Below are 22914 nucleotides of genomic sequence, written 5' to 3' on the forward strand. Positions count from 1 at the left end.
ATGTTATATACTAAAAAATGAATTAAAAAAATCATGACAATAAATCTAAGAATATTTTTTTAAAATAGCCATTATAGACTGAACACGGCTAACAAGACATTGTGTTATTTAACAAAATTAATAATAAGAGAAGAGCAAAGTTAACAACTTGCCAGGGCAAAGCGGGTAAGGGCAAATGTAGTGAATATATAAATTATCACAGGTACATACAAAGGGACACCTGGGTGGCTCAGTGCGTTAAGCTGCTGCCTTTGGCTCGAGTAATGATTCCAGGGTCCTGGGATTGAGTCCTGCTTTGGGCTCCTTGCTCAGCGGGGAGCCTGTTTCTCTCTGCCTCCGCCTGCCACTCTGCCTGCTTGTGCTCCCTCTCTCTCACACAAATGAATAAATAAAATCTTTAAAAAAAAAAAAAAGGTACATACAACAAAAGGCAGTTTTTTTTACAACAAATCTGACAATATTAAATATATTTAATCTACTTATTAAGAAGGAAATTTTTAAAAAAGATTTTATTTACCCATTCATGAAAGACAGAGAGAGGCAGAGGTGGGGGCAGAGGGAGAAGCAGGCTCCTTGCAGAGCATGGAGCCCAATGCGTTACTTAATCCAAGGACCCAGGGACTATGACCTTAGCCAAAGGCAGACACCTGACCAACCGAGCCATCCAGGTATCTTAAGAAGGTAATTTTAGACCTGTTCTATTATAGAAATGTTTATATTCAAACAAAAAAATTATAGCATACATGTTCATATCATTCTAAGTCAAGAGAAGACTACAGAGTAATAAGTGATATGGCATCCCAAAAGTAAAGTCTATATTAACAATAAACAGATTAAAACATAAGTAATATTTTCACCTCAGTTATACAATGAAAGCTAAACATCACTGATATTTTAGCATAGAGACGTTCTCAAATTGAGCAACTAAAGTAAGAGTCAGCTCCTCCTTCAGGGTACCTCTTAAAATGTATAATCTTTTAATTAAGGTAAATTGATATTACTTTAAAAAACAAAACCAAAAACCAACAAACAAACACACACACACAAACTCTCTATTTTTCTTGTTGATTTCCTCCTAAGACATTATCTCATGTTGTATCAGTTATACAACAAAATGACCCTGTAAAAATAATTTCCTGGGGCACCTGGGAGGCTCAGTTGGTTAAGTATTGGACTCTTGATTTTGGCTCAGGTTATGATCTCAGGGTTATGAGATCCAGCCCCATATTCAGCTCCATGCTCAGCATAGAGCCTGCTTGAGATTCCCTCTCTGCACCCCCACCCTTTTTTTTTTCCCTGAAGTCTGGGATAGAAATAAATGTCATGAAGGAAATCTGTTTTTCAATATAAGATATAAAATTAAATTTTTTCATATGCTTTAATCATAAATGTCACATACTATAAAATTCATCCTTTTAAAGTATATAAGCCAGCAGTGTTTAGTGTATTCAGAGTGATGCAAACATCACCACTGCCTAATTCCATAATGCATTCATCACCCTGAAAGAAACCCCATATCTATTAGAAGTCACTCTCTGTGATTAATTGTACATCAACATACAATTTGTTTTGTGATCATTTTGTGCCTAGGTTAAACATTATTTCAGGGTATGGCTGTGGAAGTGTTTCTAGATTAGATCATCACCTAACTAGATGGACTCAGTAAAGTAGACTGCCCTTCCCCATGTGGGTATGCACCATCCAATTCTTTGAGGGCCTGAAAAGAACAAAAGAAAAGGAAGAAGGAATTCACAACTTTTTGCTTCCTGCCTGCATGCTGAACTTGGACACCTCATCTTCTCCAATCCTCAGACTGGGATTCAAACCATCAGCAACCTGGTTCTCAAATGCTGGGATTCAAAATGAATTACATGACCAGCTTCCCTGGGTCTCCAGCTTGCAGATGGCAAATTGTAGGACTTAGCCTCCATAATCACATGAGCCAGTTCATCACAATAAAACCCCTATTCTGTGTGTTGTATGAAGGGGAGTGCATACGTGTCCTCTACAGGTTCCATTACTCTGGAGAACCCAAAACACTCACAATTCTTCCCTCCTCCAGCTAGAGGGAATCACTAAACTATTCTCTGTCTCTATGGATTTGCCAATTCTGGGTAGTTCATATAAATGGAATCATACCATATGTGGATTTTGTGGCTTATTTCACTTAGCACAAGGTTTTCAAGGTTTGTACATGTTGCAGCAGGTACCAGTAGTACTCATTCCTTTTTGTTGCCAAGTAACAGTGCATGCATGGATATATCACACCTTGTTTATCCATTCATCAACTGACAGACATTTGGGTTGTTTCCACTTTGGGGACATTATGGATAATGTTTCTATGACATTTGTATACAAGTTTTATGTAGACACATTTCACTTCTTTTGGGTATATATCTAGGAGTGCAGTTGTTAACTCATATGATACTCAATATGTTTAAAATAGAGTTAACTGCCAAGCTGTTTTCCAAAATGGTTATACCACTTTACACTCCTACCAGCAATGCATGAGGGTTCAATTTCTCTACATCCTTGCCAATACTTGTTATTATCTGCCCTTGTTATTGCTGCCTTACAGTGGGTGTGAAATGGTATCTCATTGTGGCTTTAAAAAGTAATTCTTAAATGATCCGCCAGGATAAAATTGTAAGCAATCAAATGACTATCATCTTACCCAAATCAAAATAATTTTACAGAAGTTGTAATTTGACTCAAAAGTTAACCATAGTAAGTCTATGATCAAATGATAATTTCTCCATGATTTGAATGGAAGCATTTACAACTCAACAAAAAGGAACCAAGTGATATAGTATCTTGTTATAGTAGAGTTTGCCTATAGTCTAATGTCTGGTTAACAAGATAATTATTATACCTACTGCCTCTTATTATACTGAATTTATATGTGCATGTATTTATATTCTATGTTGATCCAAAAAAAGCTTTGAAGCAACTTTTAAAAAGACATGCCATACGGTAGGAATTTTAAAAATAGGTTTGTTTCCAAATGTATGGTTTACTAGGCAACCAGGCTAATCCTCCTGCCAAACACAACTTTTAATGCTAGAAAAAATTTTAATATTCCCACTACATTGATGAACTGAAAAAAAAAGTATGGAATTATCAGGCCAAAATCTAAATAAAAATAGAAATTCAGAGAAATGAGTGCATAAATAAACTTGGAATTTACTTTGAGTATATGAGTAGGAATAGGTGAACTTGAGCTTTGGTTTCTATGATCTTGTGGAAGCTTTGTTCAAGAGACAAAGCTTAAGGCTTACCATAAATAGTCTAAGAAGAAACTCCCCCATAAAGTTGATATCAGTGTTATAATAGTAAATTATAAAGAAACATACTCCTGCAGGGGTTTTGCAAATCTGAAACTTAGAACATATGAGGAGGGATGGAAGAAAAATGATAACTCATGAGCAAAAGCTGTCCTTCACAGGTTTTAACCAAACTTCATGTTTCCTAAGTGGTCCAAATATGTCAAGCTACTTGTTTACTTTAAAGTAAGTCTGTACTATTAGTGCCCATAGGACATCAAACAGAAACCCAAGCAAATCCTGTCTGGAGGAATTCCATGGGTAACATTCCAAGAAGTAGGTGCTCACAGGTTAAAAAAAAAAAAAAAAATCACAAGATATACAAATGAACAAAACTCTTCAGAAATCAAGTAAAAACAGATCTACAAAACTTCTGGAGCAATCAGAAGTAGAATATAAAATAAGTATACTTCTTATGTTTACAGAAATAAAAGGAAGTGAAAAGAGGAGTAAAAACAAGGTCATTATTTTTTTTTAAAGATTTTATTTATTTATTTGACAGAGAGAGATCACAAATAGGCAGAGAGGCAGGCAGAGAGAGAGAGGAGGAAGCAGGCTCCCTGCTGAGCAGGGAGCCCGATGCGGGGCTCGATCCCAGGACCCTGAGATCATGACCTGAGCTGAAGGCAGCGGCTTAACCCACTGAGCCACCCAGGCGCCCAACAAGGTCATTATTAAATGAGCAAATCTTGTTCAAAAATGACTATCTGAAAAGTATCAAATAGAACATCTATAAAATAATGCAATAGGTGAAGTAAGAAAACTCCATGGATTAATTAAATAACAACTTAAATCCAACTGAAAAGCTAGTAAACTAGAAGGCATAACTAAAGAAATTATTGAGCATGCAAGATAGAGTGACAAAAGGAATTAAGATATGAAACAAGGCTTAAAAGACACAGATAGAGTGCCTGGGTGGCTCAGTGTGGTTAAGCCTCTGCCTTTGGCTCAGGTCATGATCTCAGGGTTCTGGGATGGAGTTCCACATTGGGCTCTCTGCTCGGCAGGGAGCCTGCCTCCTCCTCTCTGTCTCTCTGCCTGCCCCTCTGCCTACTTGTGATCTCCCTCTGTCAAATAAATAAATAAAATATTTAAAATAAATAAATAAAAGAAAGAAAGGGATAAATGAAGTGAAAATATAAAACTCATCTAATTAGAGTTCCAAAAGAAGGAAACAGTAGGAATAGAGAAATCATAAAATCTGAAGAGTCATCTAGTATTTTCTGAAACTGATAAAAATCAATCCAGAGACTGAAGAAGCTAAATGAATCCCAAACAGGATAAAAAAAAGAGTATCACATATAGACACACAATGAAATGCAGAATATCAAAGACAAAGAGGCTATATTAAAAGCAGAGAGAGGTGCACCTGGGTGGCTCAGTGGGTTAATAAGCCTCTGCCTTCAGCTCAGGTCATGATCTCAGGGTCCTGGGATCAAGCCCCACGTCAGGCTCTCAGCTCAGCAGGGAGCCCCCCACCTCTCTGCCTACTTGTGATCTTTCTGTCAAGTGGATTAATAAAATCTTAAAAAAAAAAAAAAGCAGAGAAAGAAGATATGGCCTTCAAAGAAATGACAAATTGACACCTCACTTCTCCACAGTAACAATGAGCTCGGAAAAAAGTGGAATGATATATTCGATACACTAGAAGTCTTTACTCAGTGAAAATATCTTTAAAAGTGAGGGTGAAAACAAATATAAATATGCCCCATGTCACTCATAACATGAGAAATGAAAATCAGAGCTATAATAAAACACCATTTTTAACCAATCACAGGAGCCAAAACTCAAAGGCTTGCCAAAACACTTTACCAGACTATGAGGAAATAGGCATTCTAATGTGCAGCTAGTAGGAAGACAAATGGTACAATCCATATGGAGCAAAATTTGTCAATATCTTACCAAAAAATATGTATTCTTTAATCCAGCAACCCCACTTCTAGGACTTCACTCTAAATATATACCACTACAACCATATGGTATATGTACCAGTTATCCACTGCAACATTATTTGTAACAAAATGGAGGAAAAAGAACCAAAATGCCCAGCCATAACAAATTGGTTAAAAACCAAAAGCACAGGGCGCCTGGGTGGCTCAGTGGGTTAAGCCGCTGCCTTCGACTCAGGTCATGATCCCAGGGTCCTGGGATCGAGTCCCGCATCGGGCTCTCTGCTCAGCAGGGAGCCTGTTTCCTCCTCTCTCTCTCTGCCTGCCTCTCTGCCTACTTGTAATCTCTCTCTGTCAAATAAATAAATAAAAAATCTTAAAAAAAAAAAAAAACCAAAAGCACATATAGAGCACTATGCAGGCATAAAGAAATAAGATGTATCTCCATGAGTGGCTATGAAATGAATTTTAGAAATAAATAGTAAAATAAAAAAGGATGATGCCGGGAGTAATAGTGTATGATTAGCTTTGGTTTAAGAAAGAAGGTGAAATAAGAATGTGTATGTGTATATAAATACACAAATGTGTGTATGCACACATATAATATACTTCTGCTAAAGAAACACAAAGTATAATAGAAAATTAACAAAAATGAGTATCTGGAGGAGGTGAATTGGAAGGGGGTGGAAAGTACAGAAATACAAATGAGATTTTTCTCAGTATTCCTTTATATAGTTTTGATTTTGAATGGTACATATTTAAAAACTAAATTACATATTTAGTACATATTTAAAAACTAAAATCAAATCAATAGAGACAAATACTTCCAGGAGATGAAGTAGACATAATTTTACCTATTATTCCTTACTAAGTACAACTAAAAACCCTGGAGGGACGCCTGGGTGGCTCAGTTGGTTGGACGACTGCCTTCGGCTCAGGGCATGATCCTGGAGTCCCGGGATCGAGTCCCACATCAGGCTCCCAGCTCCATGGGGAGTCTGCTTCGCTCTCTGACCTTCTCCTCGCTCATGCTCTCTCTCACTGTCTCTCTCTCTCAAATAAATAAATAAAATCTTTAAAAAATAAAAATAAATAAAAATAAAAACCCTGGACATGATATATAAAACAAACAGAAGATGACTTCTAAGAGGGAAGAAAAGGCTGAACACCTAGCAACCTCAGAGTCCAAGCAGCAACATGGCAATGAGTTCCCATATTTTTTGTGTGGGTATATGCTAGGTTTGGAGAAAATGTCAACCAAAAAAGCCATTGGACCCAGACAAAAGCTGTCCCAACAAATGTCTGCTCTCTCTGGGCAAATGACAAGGAGCAACCTAGCAGGACAGAAAACTTTTAGATAATAATCACTCTACTATAACCCTACTACAAACATCAGAGAAAAAACTGTACTCCACCCAAACCATGACAGCAAAGACCAGGAAGAGAGAAAGAACCTGGACTTCTAATCTTGAAAAGCCCTAATAATGTTTCTCAACACTCCAGCTCAGTGGTGTCAGAGACCTAGTGGAAAGTCAGGTAATGAGGTCATCCCTACTGTGGTGTTAGTGGAAGCCCCTTGGAGAGCTAGAACCCACAACCTTCCAGCAAAAACAAGGAAAACTCCCCTCTATTAGTTGTCAGTGGAAGCTGAGGGTGGTACCTGGACTTCTACCTGCGCCTGGCAGTAATAAGATCGTGCCCCTTTCCCTTGCTAAAGTGGTGTAAAAAAAAAAAAATGGTCAAAACAGCATTTAAGATCAAGAGTCCTATAACATAACACAAAAAAGTCCAGGTTTCAACTGAAAAATCACTTGTTGTACCAAGAAACCCAGGAGAACTTAAACTAAATTAAAAGTGACAATCAACAGATGCCAGCACTGAGATGGCAGATTTGTTAGAATTATCTGACAAGTAATTTAAAACAGACATTATTTCAAAAAATAAATACTTCTGTGAGTAATTATAAACATATTTGAAACAAAGGCAAATAAAGAAAGACACAAAAAAGAAATGGTCTTAGCAAATAGAAAAATTAGGACCAAACAAATAGGAGAACTGAAAAATATAATAACCAGAACAGAAAGCTCAGTGGATGGGCTCAACAGAAGAATGGAAAAGGAAAGTTTCAATGGACTGGAATATAGAATAATAGAAATTACTCAACTGAAAGAAAAGAGAAAACAGACAGAAAAAAAAAAAAAAAGGACAGAGCTGTCAAAGCCATGAGACCATAACAACAACAACAACAAAATCTAATGTTTATGTTACTGAAGTCCCCAGAAGAGGGGGGGGGGGGAAAAGCAGAGCTGAAAAATGACTTAAAGAAATAGTGACTGAAAACCTCCCAGATTTGGCAGAGACGTGTCATATAGGTTCAAGAAATTAAAAAACAAATCCATTTACATTTGCATCAAAGAGAATAAAATATCAAAAAAATTTAACCAAGGAGGTGAAAGACCTATACTGTGAAAACTATGAAACTGAAGACAATACAAATAAATGAAAAGAAATCCCATTGCTCAGGGATTAGAAGTATGTTATTAAAATGTCCATACTACCCAAAGTAAGTTATAGATTCAAAGCAATCTCTATCAAAAGATCAACAGCATTTTTCAGAACTAGAACAGATAATCCTAAAATTTGTATGGAACCACAAAAGACCACAAAGAGCCAAAGCAATCTTGAAAAAGAAGAATAAAGCTGGAAGTATCACAATCCTAGATTTCAAGATATACCACAAAGTTGTAGTAATCAAAACAGTACAGTAGAGTTACACACTTAGATCAATGGAACAGAATACGGAGCCCAGAAGTAGTAAACTCACATTCAAATGTGTGTGACTCAAATGATCAATTAATCCATGACAAAGTAGGCAAGATTACACAATGGAGAAAAGAGTCTCTTCAACAAATGGTGCTAGGAAAGTCATATAGCTATATGCAAAAGAATGAAACTGGACCACTTTCTTGTACCAAATACAAAAATAAATGCAAAATGGATTAAAGATCTAATAGTGAGATCTCAAACTATAAAACTCCTAGAAGAGAACATAGGCAGTAATTTCTTTAACACTGGCCATAGCGACATTTTCTAAATAGGACTCCTATGGCAAGGAAAACAAAAGTAAAAATGAACTACTGGGACTACATTAAAACAAAAAGCTTCTGCACAGTGAAAGAAATCAACAACAAAATGACAAGACAACCTATTGAATGGGAGAAAATATTTCCAAATGATATATCCAATAAGGGGTTAATATCCAAAATACATAAAGAACATATACAACTCAACACCAAATAGTAACAATAAAAATCATTATCTGATTAAAAATTTCAGAGAACCTATAGAGACATTTTTCCAAAGAAGACCTACAGACATTAAGCAAACACATGGAAAGATGTTCAACATCACTCATCATCTGCGAAATGCAAATCAAAACCACACTGAGATACCAGCTCACACCCATTAGAATGGTTAGAATCAAAAAGACAATAAATAAGTGTTGACAAGGATGTAGAGAAAAAGGAACCCTTGTGTATGGCTGGTAGAATGTAAATTGGTGTAGTCACTGTGGAAAATATGTGGATGTGTGGCACAAAATGTAGGAGAAATCTCTGTACCTCCATCTCAGTTGGTTTTTTTTTAAGATTTTTTATTTTTAATTATTTATTATTTTAATAATAAATATTTATTTTATTTATTATTATTTATTATTTTATTATTTATTTTTTATTGTTTTTATTATTTTTTATATCCATCTCAGTTTTGTTTTAAACCTAAAAAGGCTCTAAGAAACTATGTCCTTTAAAAAAAAAAAAAAGATAAAATGCACTTCACCAAAGAGGATATAAGGCAAATAAGCACATGAATGTTAATAGGTAAGTGCAGATTAAAATCAAAATGAATTTATCAGTTCACATCTATCAGAATGACTGAAATAAAAAGAGCACCACCACCAAATGCCTTTGAGAAGAATGTAGAGAAGAAACCGGATCACTCATACATTGTTGGTGGGAATATAAAATGGTACAATCTCTATGGGAAACAGGTTAGCAGCTTCTTAAAAAACTAAACATGTAACGACCCAGCAACTGCACCCCTGGGCATTTATCCCGGAGACATGAAGACCTTTGTTCAAATAGAATATTGTACATAACCGTTTACAGGCTTATTTGTAATAACTAAAAACTGGCCACACAAGATGTCCCTCCATGCGTGAATGCTTAAACTACAGTACACGTATGCCACATACTACTATTCAGCAATACAAAGGTATGGACTATTGACACGCTCACCAGTGTAGATGAAACTCCGGAGATTATGCCGAGTGAAGAAAAGCCAATCGCAAAAGGTGACATACTGAATGATTTCATTTACAAAACCTTCTGGAAATGATAAAATTATAGAAGTGGAGAACAGATTAGTGACTGCCAGAAATTAATGAGGGGGTAGCCAAAAGGGAAGTGTGGCTATAAAAGGGCAATATGAAGTAACTTGCCATGATGGAAATGTTTTTGATTTTGGCTATATCAACTGATACTGTGCTACCGTTTGCAAGTTGCTGGCACTGCAATACTGGATAAAGCCTAGAGGAGATGTCTGTATTATTTCTCACAAGTGCATATAAATCTACAAATTATTTCAAAATAAGAAGTTTAATTTTTTTTAAGATTTTACTTATTTGGGAGCATCTGGGTGGCTCAGTGGGTTAAAGCCTCTGCCTTCGGCTCAGGTCATGATCTCAGGGTCCTGAGATCGAGCCCCGCGTCAGGCTCTCTGCTCAGCGGGGAGCCTGCTTCCCTTCCTCTCTCTCTCTGCCTGCCTCTCTGCCTACTTGTGATCTCTTTCAAATAAATAAAATCTTTTTAAAAAAAAAAGATTTTACTTATTGGTGTATGTGAGAGAGAGCACACAAGCAGGGGGAGTAGCAAACAGGGGGAGAAGCAGGCTGAGGGAGAAGTGGGATCCTTGCTCAGCAGGGAGCCCGATGCAGGGCTCAATCCCAAGACCCTGGGATCATGACCTGAGCCAAAGGCAAATGTTTAACCAGCTGAGCCACCCAGGCATCCCCAAACGTTTAATTTTAAAAAGATTTAAAAAGTGAACACAAGGGGCACCTGGGCGGCTCAGTGGGTTAAAGCCTCTGCCTTTGGCTCAGGTCATGATCCCAGGGTCCTGGGATCGAGCCTCACACCTGGCTCGCTGCTCAGTGGGGAGTCTGCTTCCTCCTCTCTCTCTCTCTCTCTCTGCCTGCCTCTCTGCCTACTTGTGATCTCTGTCTGTCAAATAAATAAATAAAACCTTAAAAAAAAGTTAACACAAAATTTCTTAGAATCAGAAATAAATGAACCTGATAGCCACATACACACACATCAAGAAACTTCTGAACACAGTGCTCTGTTGATACATCCTTCCTAGGATACAGCCTAAAGACCAAAACATGTAAAGAATCTTAACCCTCACTCATCAGTTTTTTGTTGATATTAGTACCAATGTAATAATCCCTAAACTATGGGTAGCTGAGGATAGAAGAAATGAGTAAATATTATGACATATGGGAAACCAGGGTTTTTACCCACAGAGAAGCGAAGCACGAATACAGAATGGGGAAAAGTGAAGGATGGAAACACACACACACACACACACACACACACACTCTTCCTAAATCTGTCCACTGAAAGGGCCTAAATACAGTACCATCCTAGTAGAAATAAGCACACCAAAAGCCCAGATACTAGTTTCCATGCCATTCACCACTAAAAGGAACATGGGATCCTTGGAAAAAAAAACAATAGATTTCTGGTCTGAGGCAGAGAAATTACTAGGTAAGCCTGGAACAATTTGTTCCAGAAAATAGGAAAGTACTAAAAAAAATGATAAGGACATGTCAAAAGGACACAGAAGCCAGCTTAAAAGGACTCTCACTGGCCAAATTTAAGATGGTTTGAGCATCAAAAAAGTTATGGTACTTAATTATAACATAATGAATAAAAAGAACCAAGCTCCCTGTAGTAATACTTAAAAAAAGAAGGGATGTAGGTAAAAAAGAAAAACCTCTTCTTTATAAAACAATGCCATCAAATGGTAGAAAGAACAGCAGAATTAGAAAATCACCATTTTGAAACCACCAATGTAATAAGTGATCCACCTAAGACTCTTCAGTCAATACTAAAATCACTAGGTTGAATACTGTTAGAGAAGAGGATATTCATTCAGTGTCAAAGTAGTCATCACACAGTACAGAATTTTTTAAAAAAGAAATAAAAAATGTTTAAAAAAAAACAACGAAGGGGAAATGGTATCTGTATAACGGACTTGTCAGTTATCACCTTAGCATTAGCAATAGTGGAACAACTTGACATTCTATGTCTCCTCATGTGATACTATAAGGAGGATACAATACCACTCACGTAACAAACTCAACAAAAATGTTAACCTAAATCTAATCACGGTTAAGCAATTAAGCAAATTTAAAATATGGGACATTCTACAGACAGTTAACTTGGACTTTTCAAAAATTTCAATGTCATCCCCCAAAAGTGTGATTATTCTAGAATGATTAAAGGAGACTAAAGCAATATAATAATGAAATGTGATCTATTAGGCTCAATTGGATCCTGAATTTTTTTAAAAGTCAGATATAAAATTCATTTTTTTAAAGATTATATTTATTTGAGAGAGCGAGCACAACAGGGGAACAGCAGAAGGATAGGGAGAAACAGGCTCCCTGTTGAGCAGGAAGTCTTATCTGGGGCTTGATCCTAGGACTCTGTGATCATGACCTGAGCCTAAGGCAGACGCTTAACCAACTGAGCCAGGTACTCTGAAAAATCATCTTTTGACAATTAAGGAAACTGTATATCAGATGTCATTGCTAAGTTAGTGTTAATTATCTTAGATGTGATTAGTATTGCAATTATAGAGGAAAATTTCTTCATTCTTGAGAGGCATGATGAAATATTTAGGTGAAATATCATGATATTTGCAACCTATTTTTAAATACTTTAGGAAGAGTGTGTATGCATGCATGTATGTGTGTAGACAGAAAAAGCTAAAGCAATGAGTCTAAAAGAATTTCCCATAAAATACCAAATTATTACACTCTTCGTGTTCTTTTTCACTAAAGTCCATTAGAATAAGATACAGAAGAAGAAATACACGTCTGTATTATCCCAAAATGTCTAGCTTTAAATGGACAGATTAGCACTAGGCAAGTTAAAGGATTTGTCCTGAAGAGACTGTTCTAGGGCATTGTGCAGACACAGCTGGAGGGATTGATTTTACATTGTTGGCACTCCGGATATTGCATGTTTTTGGCAGTGTACTTCCAGAATACTGTTAAGTATCAGAAAATTGAAGAACAAACCAACAATAACAATAAGAGAAACACAAAACAAATATTCTGTGAACTTGAGAAAAGTAATTTGCAAAGACTACAATCAAGTTAACTTTATCTAGCATTCTAGCCACCAGGAATACTCTACCAAAGTAGTACTTTTGCCATTTTTCCATATAAAATCAGCATTCCAAATGACCAAGTATCACCACAGGATCCTGACAAGGCTTCTAAGTCATTCAAGTTAAATATATTCCATTTCCCTTTAATACAATGTAACTTTTATAATATTCTGATCCTTTGAAGCCTGTTAAGCCACATTTGCTATACATGAAAGCTTCCTATTAATTGGTAATCTGATTAACCAGAACTATCCATTGCTTAACAATGGTGAAAAACAGGACACAAAAGGGGCTTGGGAGTTGGAGCACACTGTAAGATTTCATTGACAGGGGTGCCTGGGTAGCTCAGTGGGTTAAGCCTCTGCCTTCAGCTCAGGTCACGGTCCCAGGGTCCTGGGATCAAGCCCCGCATCAGGCTCTCTGCTCCACCAGGCTCTCTGCTCTGTGGAGAGCCTGCTTCCTCCTCTCTCTCTGCCCGTCTCTCTGCCTACTTGTGATCTGTCAAATAAATAAATAAAATCTTAAAAAAAAAGATTTCATTGACAAAAAGTCGATAATCGTCACATAGTGACTACTACAAAATAGGCCTTCCAACAATGAAGGTAACAAAAAACTCAGCAATCTCTAAATGGAATATTCAAAATGTGTATTTTTACGATCTTTGTTGGTTTTGAGTGTTTAACTGAACAAATGGGTACGGTCACAAAGTGAATTTCAAATGAAACAAGGATTATTGTGGTAGGGGTAAGTCGCCAGAGTTAGGGATGGTTGGTCATTACACTGTGAGACTGGTATTATTATTATCCCCATATTAGAAGTGAGGAAACTGAAAGAGGTTAACATCTTCCAAACCACATAACTAGTTAAGTGGGCAGAGCCATGATGCAAACGCAGTCCAACCCCAGAGCCTGCCCTCAGGATGCTTAAACTATCTGGTATTTCCAATTTTTGTTTGTTTGGTTTTTTTGAGGAGGGCCTGATGCCACCCTTCACTGAATACCTGCAGTAAGTACTTTGCTTGTATCATTTAGCCCTCACAACAACCCTGTGAAATAGGACTTTTACTCCTGTTTTTCAGAGGAAACATTAAGGTTGAGAGAGGTTGAGTAATCTGTCCAAAGTTATACTGCCAGTAAATGGAGGAACCATGATTCAAACCACTATCTGACTCCATGGCCCTTTTCCTTTCTAGGATTACCTTCTGCCTTCCTTGCCCTATGTATAAACCATTCCTTATTTTTCAAGAAAGCAAATCTTCTATTAGACAACTTTTGATTGTTAAACATGTATTCCTATTATTGTTTGGAATTAACAACATATAATTTCTCTAAAAATATTTTCTTATAATTAATTTCTACAGTATGAGAAAACAAACCTAAATAAAATGAAGGTTTTGGAATAAAGGAAATTATCATAGAAACATCTTCAAAAGCTACCTAGTTGAAGTCCCTAAGTGCAACAGGCTTGGAAGCTAGCAATAATTAATGGTATGCATCCAAATATAACAGCAACAACAAAAATCTAACAACAACAAAAAAAAACCTGGGGGCTTGCTCCAGCTAGGGATCAGCTGAGAATATGAGATGACTGAAGCTTCATATCATACCAATACATTGTTAGTTTTTATTATATTTCTTTTTTAAAGATTTTTATTTATTTGAGAGAATGCATGCACACACAAGCAGGGGGAGCAGCAGAGGGAGAAGAAAGCAGGCTCTCTGCTGAGCAAGGGCTCAGTGCAGGGCTTGATCCCAGGTCCCTTGGGTCACCCTGAGCCACCCAGGCACCCCCATTTATTAATTTGTTTAAAAGCACAGTTTTACAGTGTTGGTAACAACTCTGAAAATGCTCCTATTGCATACAACTGTCCTTCTGTGAAAATCAGAAACCAGGGGTTCCCAGGTCTATCAGTCAGTTAAGCGTATGCCCTCGGCTCAGGTCATGATCTCAGAGTCCCAGAATCGAGCCCTGCACTGAGCCCTCTGCTCAATGGTGAGTCTGCTTCTCCTTCTGTTTCTCACCTGACTCATGTACTCTCTCTCAAATAAATAAAATCTTTTTTTAAACAAATAAAAACGTTTAAAAATATAAAAATAAAAAATAACATCAGAAACCAACCTCATTTTACTCATTTAATTCCTGCTTATTCCAGAAAGAATGTAAAACAGCTGAAAATCATCCTCACTCTACCTTGACTGGAACCAAGTGACCCAGAGCCCTGGTTGCTAGTTGGTTCGTGAGATTCTAGTTTACACTTACCATATGCAGCCAAAGTAACTCTACGTGACCGTCGACAAGTTTCCTAACCTAAAAAATGAGGGTAACAATACTTACCCCACAGGGTTGTTGTGAGGTTTAAGTGAGCTGACATATGCAGAAAGATGATGCCAACATATATAAAGATCACGTGCAAAAAGATATGCCTACATATGACCACAGTCGTTGTGATTAAGTTGCCGCATGTCCGTGTTTGAAACACCATGTGGATGGAAAGAACCTATCACTCCTCCCTCTCTCTAAAAAGCTTTGAGGATCTTACTCAGAACTTAATGTCACACTTATCCTCTTAATACCATATCCTCTTCCTTCAAGCGCTAGACATGGTAAGAACCCTCATTCTTAGGGAAAAAACTCCCGTTGACTCCTTCATCTAGTCAAATGACCACTCTGTGGTTGGGTTTTTTTGTTTTGTTCTGTTTTGGGTTTTTTTTTTTTTTTTGCTAGTTTTCACTGTCAAACTTCTTAAATGTATTTCATGTAGCAACTGTTGTTGATATGATTTGAGATATGGCTTCAAACAGCTGGCATTACCCTGGGAAAGTCAGACTTGACTCTCTGAATTTCCCCTTACTTGTACAGAAGCAGGAAAACAGAACAAACACAATAACACAAAAACCACAATACTAATATAATAACTAGTGGAGAGAAGTGTATTTGCCCAAAGGTCCTGAGAGTTAAATTCTTTAATCGGCTCCTTCTCTCTCTAAAGGAAATCTATAAATAGGAAACCAAATTATAGCCCAATATTTGTATGGTAGTCCAATCATACAGACCAGATATTTAAGCTCTGGGCAGTGTTATCACCTTCTCTGAACAGTTCTGAAAAAACACTTGCAAATTCTGCCTCTCCAATTTCCATTTTTCTGTATTTCCATGTTGCCCATCCACCTTCTGCCTCCAGTCTTTCTTTAGATATGTTAATATCATCTATTAGATTACATCAAGTCCCACTCTTCCAGCTTTCAATCTGAAAAAGACAGACATCTTTTAAGATGACTTCTGCAGAAAACTGAACTCATCTATTATGTGATTTTATTAAGTCAACTTTGAGTTCTGCTGATGGAACCGACATCATACCACATACACTCCCCACCCACCCCTGTCACCTTCTAATCACTTTTTCTTCCTTAATTCTTAACTTAGATTTCATTCCCCATCACATCCTATGACCTCTTTATAGTTCTCATTCTTCTATATTCACTTTTGCAATTGTTAATAATTTTCCACCCATTTCTTAACAACCTTCCCCATCACTGGCTTTAATGGAGACAAAAAACAGTTGATATGCATACTAATTTTAAATCGCTCTGTAGAACCTATGATGGTTAAGAGTCTAGGTGCTAGGAATCAGACAGATTTGGATCCAAATCCAGTCTCTATTTTTACTAGCTATGTGCCCATGGGAAAGTTACTTAACCTCCCCCAAGTCTTTTCCCTCAATTGTAGAATGGACATAATGACATTATTGTCTATTTAGTGCTTAGCATAATAAGCTTACTCTGATATGAAATAATCACTCAAAAAATACTGACTATAATTTCTGTGTCCTAATTCTCAGCTCCTGTCATTCTTTTTTTTTTTTTTTAAGATTTATTTATAAAATTTGACAGAGAAAGAGTGAGAGAGCACAACCAGGGGGAGGAGTAGAGGGAGAGGGAGGAGCAGGGCAGGGAGCACAATGCTCCATGCGGGGCTCTAGCCCAGGACCCTGAGATCATGGCCTGAGCCAAAGGCAGACACTTAACCAACTGAGCCACCCAGGCACTCCAGCTCCTGTTATTCTATTCCTCTCTTTCTACTTTGAAGAATTCAAATAGCTTTGACTAAATACTTCAGTTAAATATATTCCTCAAGTTACTGTTGAAGGACTAAACCTTTTACCCTCTTCTTCAGTAGTAAAGAAAATCACTATTTGTATATTTTGCCAATATCTAAGAAATAACCTGCTAAAAACTGATTCAATCTTCATACTCTTTCTCTCTTTCTTTTCTTAAATATTTTATTTTTAAATTATTTCTACACCCAAGTTGGGCTTTGAATTCACAACCCTAAGATTAAGAGCCACACACTCCACCAACTGAATTAGCCAGGTATCCCTCATCTTCATAATCTTACTTAAGACACTCATTTCCCTTGGCTTCTGCAATAAAACCTGCAAAAAAAACCTTTCCACATTTTTCTTTTCTCGTATTTCTTTGTAAACTCTACTGCGAGTTCACCCTCCTGTACCCAAAACTCTAAAATATTAGTGTTCTAAAGGGAAAACCTAACGATTTTCATTTCTCATACTATAGTCTCTCCCTTGGTGGTCTTTTTGCTTCATCATGGTCACAACTGCAATCTAAAAATAAGTAAATAACTTCCATATTATCTCTAGTGCAGACCTCTCTTCTAAGTCCTGATCTCTATATCCAACTGCCTACTGATATTACCATGTGATGACAAGGCAGCTTAAATTCAACAGATGTAAAACTGAACTCATGGTCTCCCTGGACATTATTCAAAACTAGATTCACAATCTATGTTCAGTCAAACCCTAGTTCATCTCTAGTATTTTGTGTTGTTGGTGAATGAATGGCATTACCATCCATCCAAGGTGCATGAGGCAGAAGTCTAGAAGTTATCTTTTATAACCTTCCTCTTCCTCCCTCTCCAAATCTAATTTATTCCAATTTCCATTTATGGATATTATTTTATTAATTTCTATTTTTTACATTAATACCAAAATAATCTCCTTTGCTAGTTTCATTCCTCTACTGCCCATATTACTGCTATAATGTTAAGGTCTCTATCAACTGAAACTTTAGACTTTACATCTTTCCTGTTCATCCCTCCCTTGCATCTCAACAATCTAATGTATAATGCCCTCTAAAGATTTTACCTATTCTAGCCACAAAATCTACTTTATAATATCTGTATGTGATTATTCTTTGCCATCCGTCTTCCCTAGCCAAGTCATGTCTTTTTTTTTCCTCTCAGAACTCCTCTTGGAGTGGCACCTGGGTGGCTCAGTGGGTTAAGCCTCTGCCTTTGGCTCAGATCATGATCTCAGGGTCCTGGGATCGAACCCCATGTAGGGCTGTCTGCTCAGCAGGGAGCCTGCTTCCCTCTCTCTCTGCCTGCCTCTCTGCCTACTTGTGATCTCTCTCTCCATCAAATAAATAAATTAATAATCTTTAAAAAAAAAAAAAAAACCTCTTGGAATCTTTCACTCTTTTATTCCATCCAATATAATTCCTTATGGGGGCAGGGGAAGGTTACATATTCAGGGCCATCATTTATTTAACCCAGTCATCTCTCTTTGACAGCAACACCTACAGAACATTTAATAGTTTTCCTCCCATAGTCCTCAAAATCTGCCATTATCTAAAGAAACTATTTCCTTTAATGATACAAGTACCACATCCATGTATACATGTTTTATTTATCTTTTATAAACATGTATATGTTATCAACCTTTTGTTTCATAAGATTATGAATTTCATAACTTTAACACAAATCATGTATAGCTGAACTTTCTTCATTTGTTCTGAAATCCCTCTCCCAAGTATCAAAGTGGTCCTCTCATTTCAGCATCTTCTCATGTGATGAACAAGTTGATAGTTTTCTCACCCATATCCTTTGTGATTTTATTTATTTTTTTAAAAGATTTTATTTATTTATTTGTCAGATTGAGAGAGAGAGAGAGCACGCATAAGCAGGCAGAGGCAGAGAGGCAGAGCAGGCTCCCAGCTGAGCAAGGAGCCCGATGTGGGACTCGATCCCAGAACCCTGGAATCATGATCTGAGCCGAAGACAGCGGCTTAACCGACTGAGCCACCCAGGCTTTGTGATTTTAAAGGAATCCTAAAAATCCTTTGTGATTTTAAAGGAATACAAAAATAAATACAGCATGAATCATGTCCTTATACTCTGCTTAAAGGGCATGATCCAGCTGTATTAATATTTGTATCTCTAGTTTCCACAATATGTCTCACAAAGAGAAGGTGCTCAATACACGTTCAAGACTCAAAGAATTTTGCTTAGGGCTGATGTTGTAATGTTCATGAGTGCCAAAAAGAAAGCAGAACTTCTCAAATGTGTGAACTCTGCTCTTTTTTTTCCCCCCTGAGAAAGACGGTATTTGGACTAAAAAGGCGTAGAAAGAATGGATGCCCAGTATAGGTGAGAAGACTGTAACACAGCACCTTGCTGCTCTAAATGAAATGAAGCTCCTCGTGAATGTGATCACTGCATCACTGCCAGTGGAGGAAGCCTGGAGACCTGGAAGGTTGCCAAAGACTGAAAACAAGCAAATAAGTGTAGATCTGATTTTTTCTAATATAGAATAAAAGAGAAAAGAATAGAATTGACAATAATAGTTGAGTATACTTGGCATCAGTTCTTTCCTAAAATCAGATTATTTATTTAAAAAGCAGCTTCTAATCACTTTGAAACAAAAATGGTAAGCATTTGTGGAACCAACTTAAGTAACCAGACAAATATAATTTCCTTTCTTTTTTTTTTAAAGGCCGTCTTTAAAGACAAATCATGTATCAAAAAGAAGCAATAAAAATAGTATCAGATTTCAACAAGGTAGAATTTCAACAAGGTATATGACCAGGCTCTCATTACACCATATAGTAAGATAAATATAAGATGATAACAGTACAATTAAGTGCTGGCTAATTACTTAAACGACCATAACAATGAGTGTTTCTTAATGAAGTGCCATCAACTTGAAGGTCAGTTCTACCCGCAGGGTTCAGAAATCCTATCTGTGGCCCTCTCCTATTCAACAATTTTATCAGTAATTTGAATGAAGATGTAAAAGGCTACTATACTACTGCCTTTATCCAATAAATGGCTGACATGAAACTAAGGGGCACAAATATGTATTAAGAAAGAGCTGAGATCTGAAAAAACAATGATAAGCCAGATAAATGGGCTAATTCTAATTAAGATGAAATTTAACAGGGAAAAATATCTAAGGCATCAATCAGTGTCCAAAAAAAAAAATACATATAGAACTGTGAGATGGGCAAGTCCCATGACTTAATTGACATATATGTAAAACAAACAAAAAGGGGACTTAATAGCTCTTGACAGCAGCCTTAGTTCAATCTGACAGCAGCAAGCTCAGTATGATGAGGATCTCAGAAAAGCTAATGTGATGCTAGATGCAGCAGTAACAGTATCTCAAACATGGGAGGCAGCAGTCCTGCTCAATTCTGGACTGATCTGACAACAACTGGGATGTAGTGTATCCTTCTAAGGGTCACAGTCTTCAGAGGATCATAACCATACTGGCACATGTTCAGAACAGAACCACCAGAATGCTCAGGACCCTGGATACCATTCCACAAAAGAAGAGGCAGGAGAGAAAGGAGATTTATAAATAGGACAAAACAGTGCCTTGAGAGGAAAATGATGGCTACTTTCATTCAGTCACTCAATGAACGTGAATTTCAAATCTATTTCAGGCCAGATGCTGTAACAATGTCTGGGAATACAGAGAGAAGAGAGTCTATGTCCATGGCATATTCATATGTATATCTGAAGAGCTGAAAAACCCATGATCTGAAAAAGGATTAGACTGTTCTATATGATTTCATAAGGTAGGAATAAGACCGGTGGAAAGAACTTATAAAGTAACTGATTTCAGCTCCAAATGAGAGTATTTTAGGAATCAAAGATGACTTAAGAAGCTATCTGAGAAGACAGCAAGGTTCCCATTCCCATCAGGAATGTTGTACTTAGTGGAGAGACTGCTGAAGTAAGACAGGCACTGAACTGATGATCTTTAATGTTCCTCGTATTCGATACTAGAACTCCACACTTCCCTAGGAAATTGACTCTCATCAGATGGACCATACTTGTGCACTTCAGCATCACAGCTTTCCTACAGTTGCTACTTCCAACTTTGTACCCTATCCTCCCCTGAAATGATGCTTTGTAATGGGGAATGGTCTGAGAGCAATAGGAATAATGAACTACGGGAAGAAACTTGAACCATCAGCACACAGAACACAAAAAAATCAATACTGTTCAATGTACAGAAAATATAGGAATTCTTTATACTTTAAGTCGTAAATTCAATTTAAAATACCTCACTATGTTCAATTAATGTAAACAAGGACTTGTCATGTACTGCATCTCTTGTTGGGAGCCATTTTTTTCTTAACCAACAAGGAAAAAACAATTTTAACTTAAGATCACTTTGAGAATTTGTGTCCTGAATAAACACTCCAAAAACCTCCATTATAAGGGTATGTGAAACTAAGTTTATAATAGATTTCTTTTAGAAATGATTTATTGGATATAGCAGGCCTAATATGAACTAATCAAATTGTGGAATTCTGATTAAATGGCTACTTAAGTTTAATCCATTTGAAAACACACACACACACGCAAGATAAACACAGAGAAAAGGCCTAGCCCATTTAGTTCTGGCTTTTATAAATTGTTTTAATATCATTAAAGCTTACTTCCATTCATTTTATTTTGTAATTTTAAAACCGTCTCCTATACTAGCTCTCTATATACCCAGTTACAGCCGGGTGCTGAAGGAGTTCATCCTTCCAGACTGTTAATATTAACTTCTTGGAAGCTGTCCCTTATACTTTAGTGCTTTCTCAATCTGGATACAATAAATGGGGCACAATTCGATTACCAAGGGCTCTTTCTTTTAAAGAGCAGCGTGGAAAAGACAAAAGTGAGGGGGGGGAAAAGAGGAGCATGTTTAACCACCAGCCCTGAAAAAAGGCTTCCCCTCTAGTTGTCAACTCTTGACGGCGCTCTACCATTTCTCAACACACTGTCTGGTCCTTTCCGATAAAAAAGAAAAAAAAACAAAAACTGATTCCAGTTTTCCTGGGACAGGGAGATCCCCTTTTGTAAAAGTGGCTAAAGCGAGGCTCCCCGTGGGATTTCATCTCGTAGCCAAGGCAGTGCCAACCGAGGCGTCCGACACCAGGGCAGCGCCCGCCCGCCCGGAGCCCAGGGTGGCCCCAGCTGGCAACCGAGCAGCCCCGGCCGAGCCCGGAGCCGCCGGGGCCGCAGGGTCCCAGCCGCGACCCCGAACAGCCTCGCGAGCGCCCCGGGACGGTGGCGAAGGCGGGGAGACGCGGCTCGACTTACAGTGACACCATCCTAGGTGACAGCACCAGTGCAGCTTGAAGCACTTGCCGTGGCTGTGCGTGGCACAGATGGAAAGCCCGTCGCACGGCTGGAAGTCGGGTCTGCGGGCAGCGCAACTCCGCGCCAGGGCCTGAGCCTCGTCCACTTTCTCGCTCTTCCAGCCCCGCTCAGGCGCCGACGCCGACGCCGCACTCATTTCCGCTCCCTCCGCCGAGCCGAGGCCGGGAGCCCGGGAGAAGCGGCGTCTGGGCGGGCAGGAAGCCGAGCCGGCTGCAGACGTGGGAGGGCGCGGGCCGGGAGTCACGCCAGCGCGCGTGGCGGCGGCGGCGGTGCTGGTGGTGGTGGTGGCGGTGGCGGTGGCGGCGGCGGCGGCGGCGGCGGCGGCGGCGGCGGGAGCGCGGAGGTCCCAGGCTCGCAGAGGAGCCGCCCCGGGCGCTGCGACCGGGGGGCTGGGCCTGCCGCCGCCTGCCTCCCTCCGCCGCGGCGCGCGCCGCGTCCCCACGTGCACACGCACGCGCACACGGGCGCGCGTGCCGACCGCCCCGGCTGGCGCCAAGCGTCGGTCAGCGAGCCCGGCCTCTTCACACACGCTGCCGGCGTCTCCTCTTGTCACAGCGAGTCCCTGACACACACTCACTCATTCCTCCGAGACCCACCCCGACCGACGCACGGCCATTAGTGAACATAAAAGCGCCTCAGCGGCTTGGCATTCACAGGCAAGCTTCCCACACACACTTCCCGCCGAGCTGGGCAGTCTCGAGAACTCCGCCGAGGGCTGTGCACGCAGAGGACACGCCCACCTGAACCGCTCGGTGGGCTGGTCCCTGCGCCTCTGCACGCGGGGT

At 38.7% G+C, this 22914-nt stretch overlaps 1 protein-coding gene across 1 annotated transcript in view; it reads right to left on the bottom strand.

The window, feature by feature from the left end:
* Positions 1-22416, bottom strand: part of C6H3orf70 (chromosome 6 C3orf70 homolog) — an 86924-nt gene extending 64508 nt beyond the window's left edge. Inside the window, exon 1 of the mRNA XM_044251926.1 lies at positions 22070-22416. Within this exon, the coding sequence (XP_044107861.1) occupies positions 22070-22265 (196 nt within the window). The 5' untranslated portion in view covers positions 22266-22416. The remainder of the gene's footprint in view (positions 1-22069) is intronic.
* Between the last annotated feature and the right edge of the window lie 498 nt (positions 22417-22914).

Source organism: Neovison vison, chromosome 6, assembly GCF_020171115.1.
Source record: "Neovison vison isolate M4711 chromosome 6, ASM_NN_V1, whole genome shotgun sequence".
Classification (NCBI taxonomy): domain Eukaryota; kingdom Metazoa; phylum Chordata; class Mammalia; order Carnivora; family Mustelidae; genus Neogale; species Neogale vison.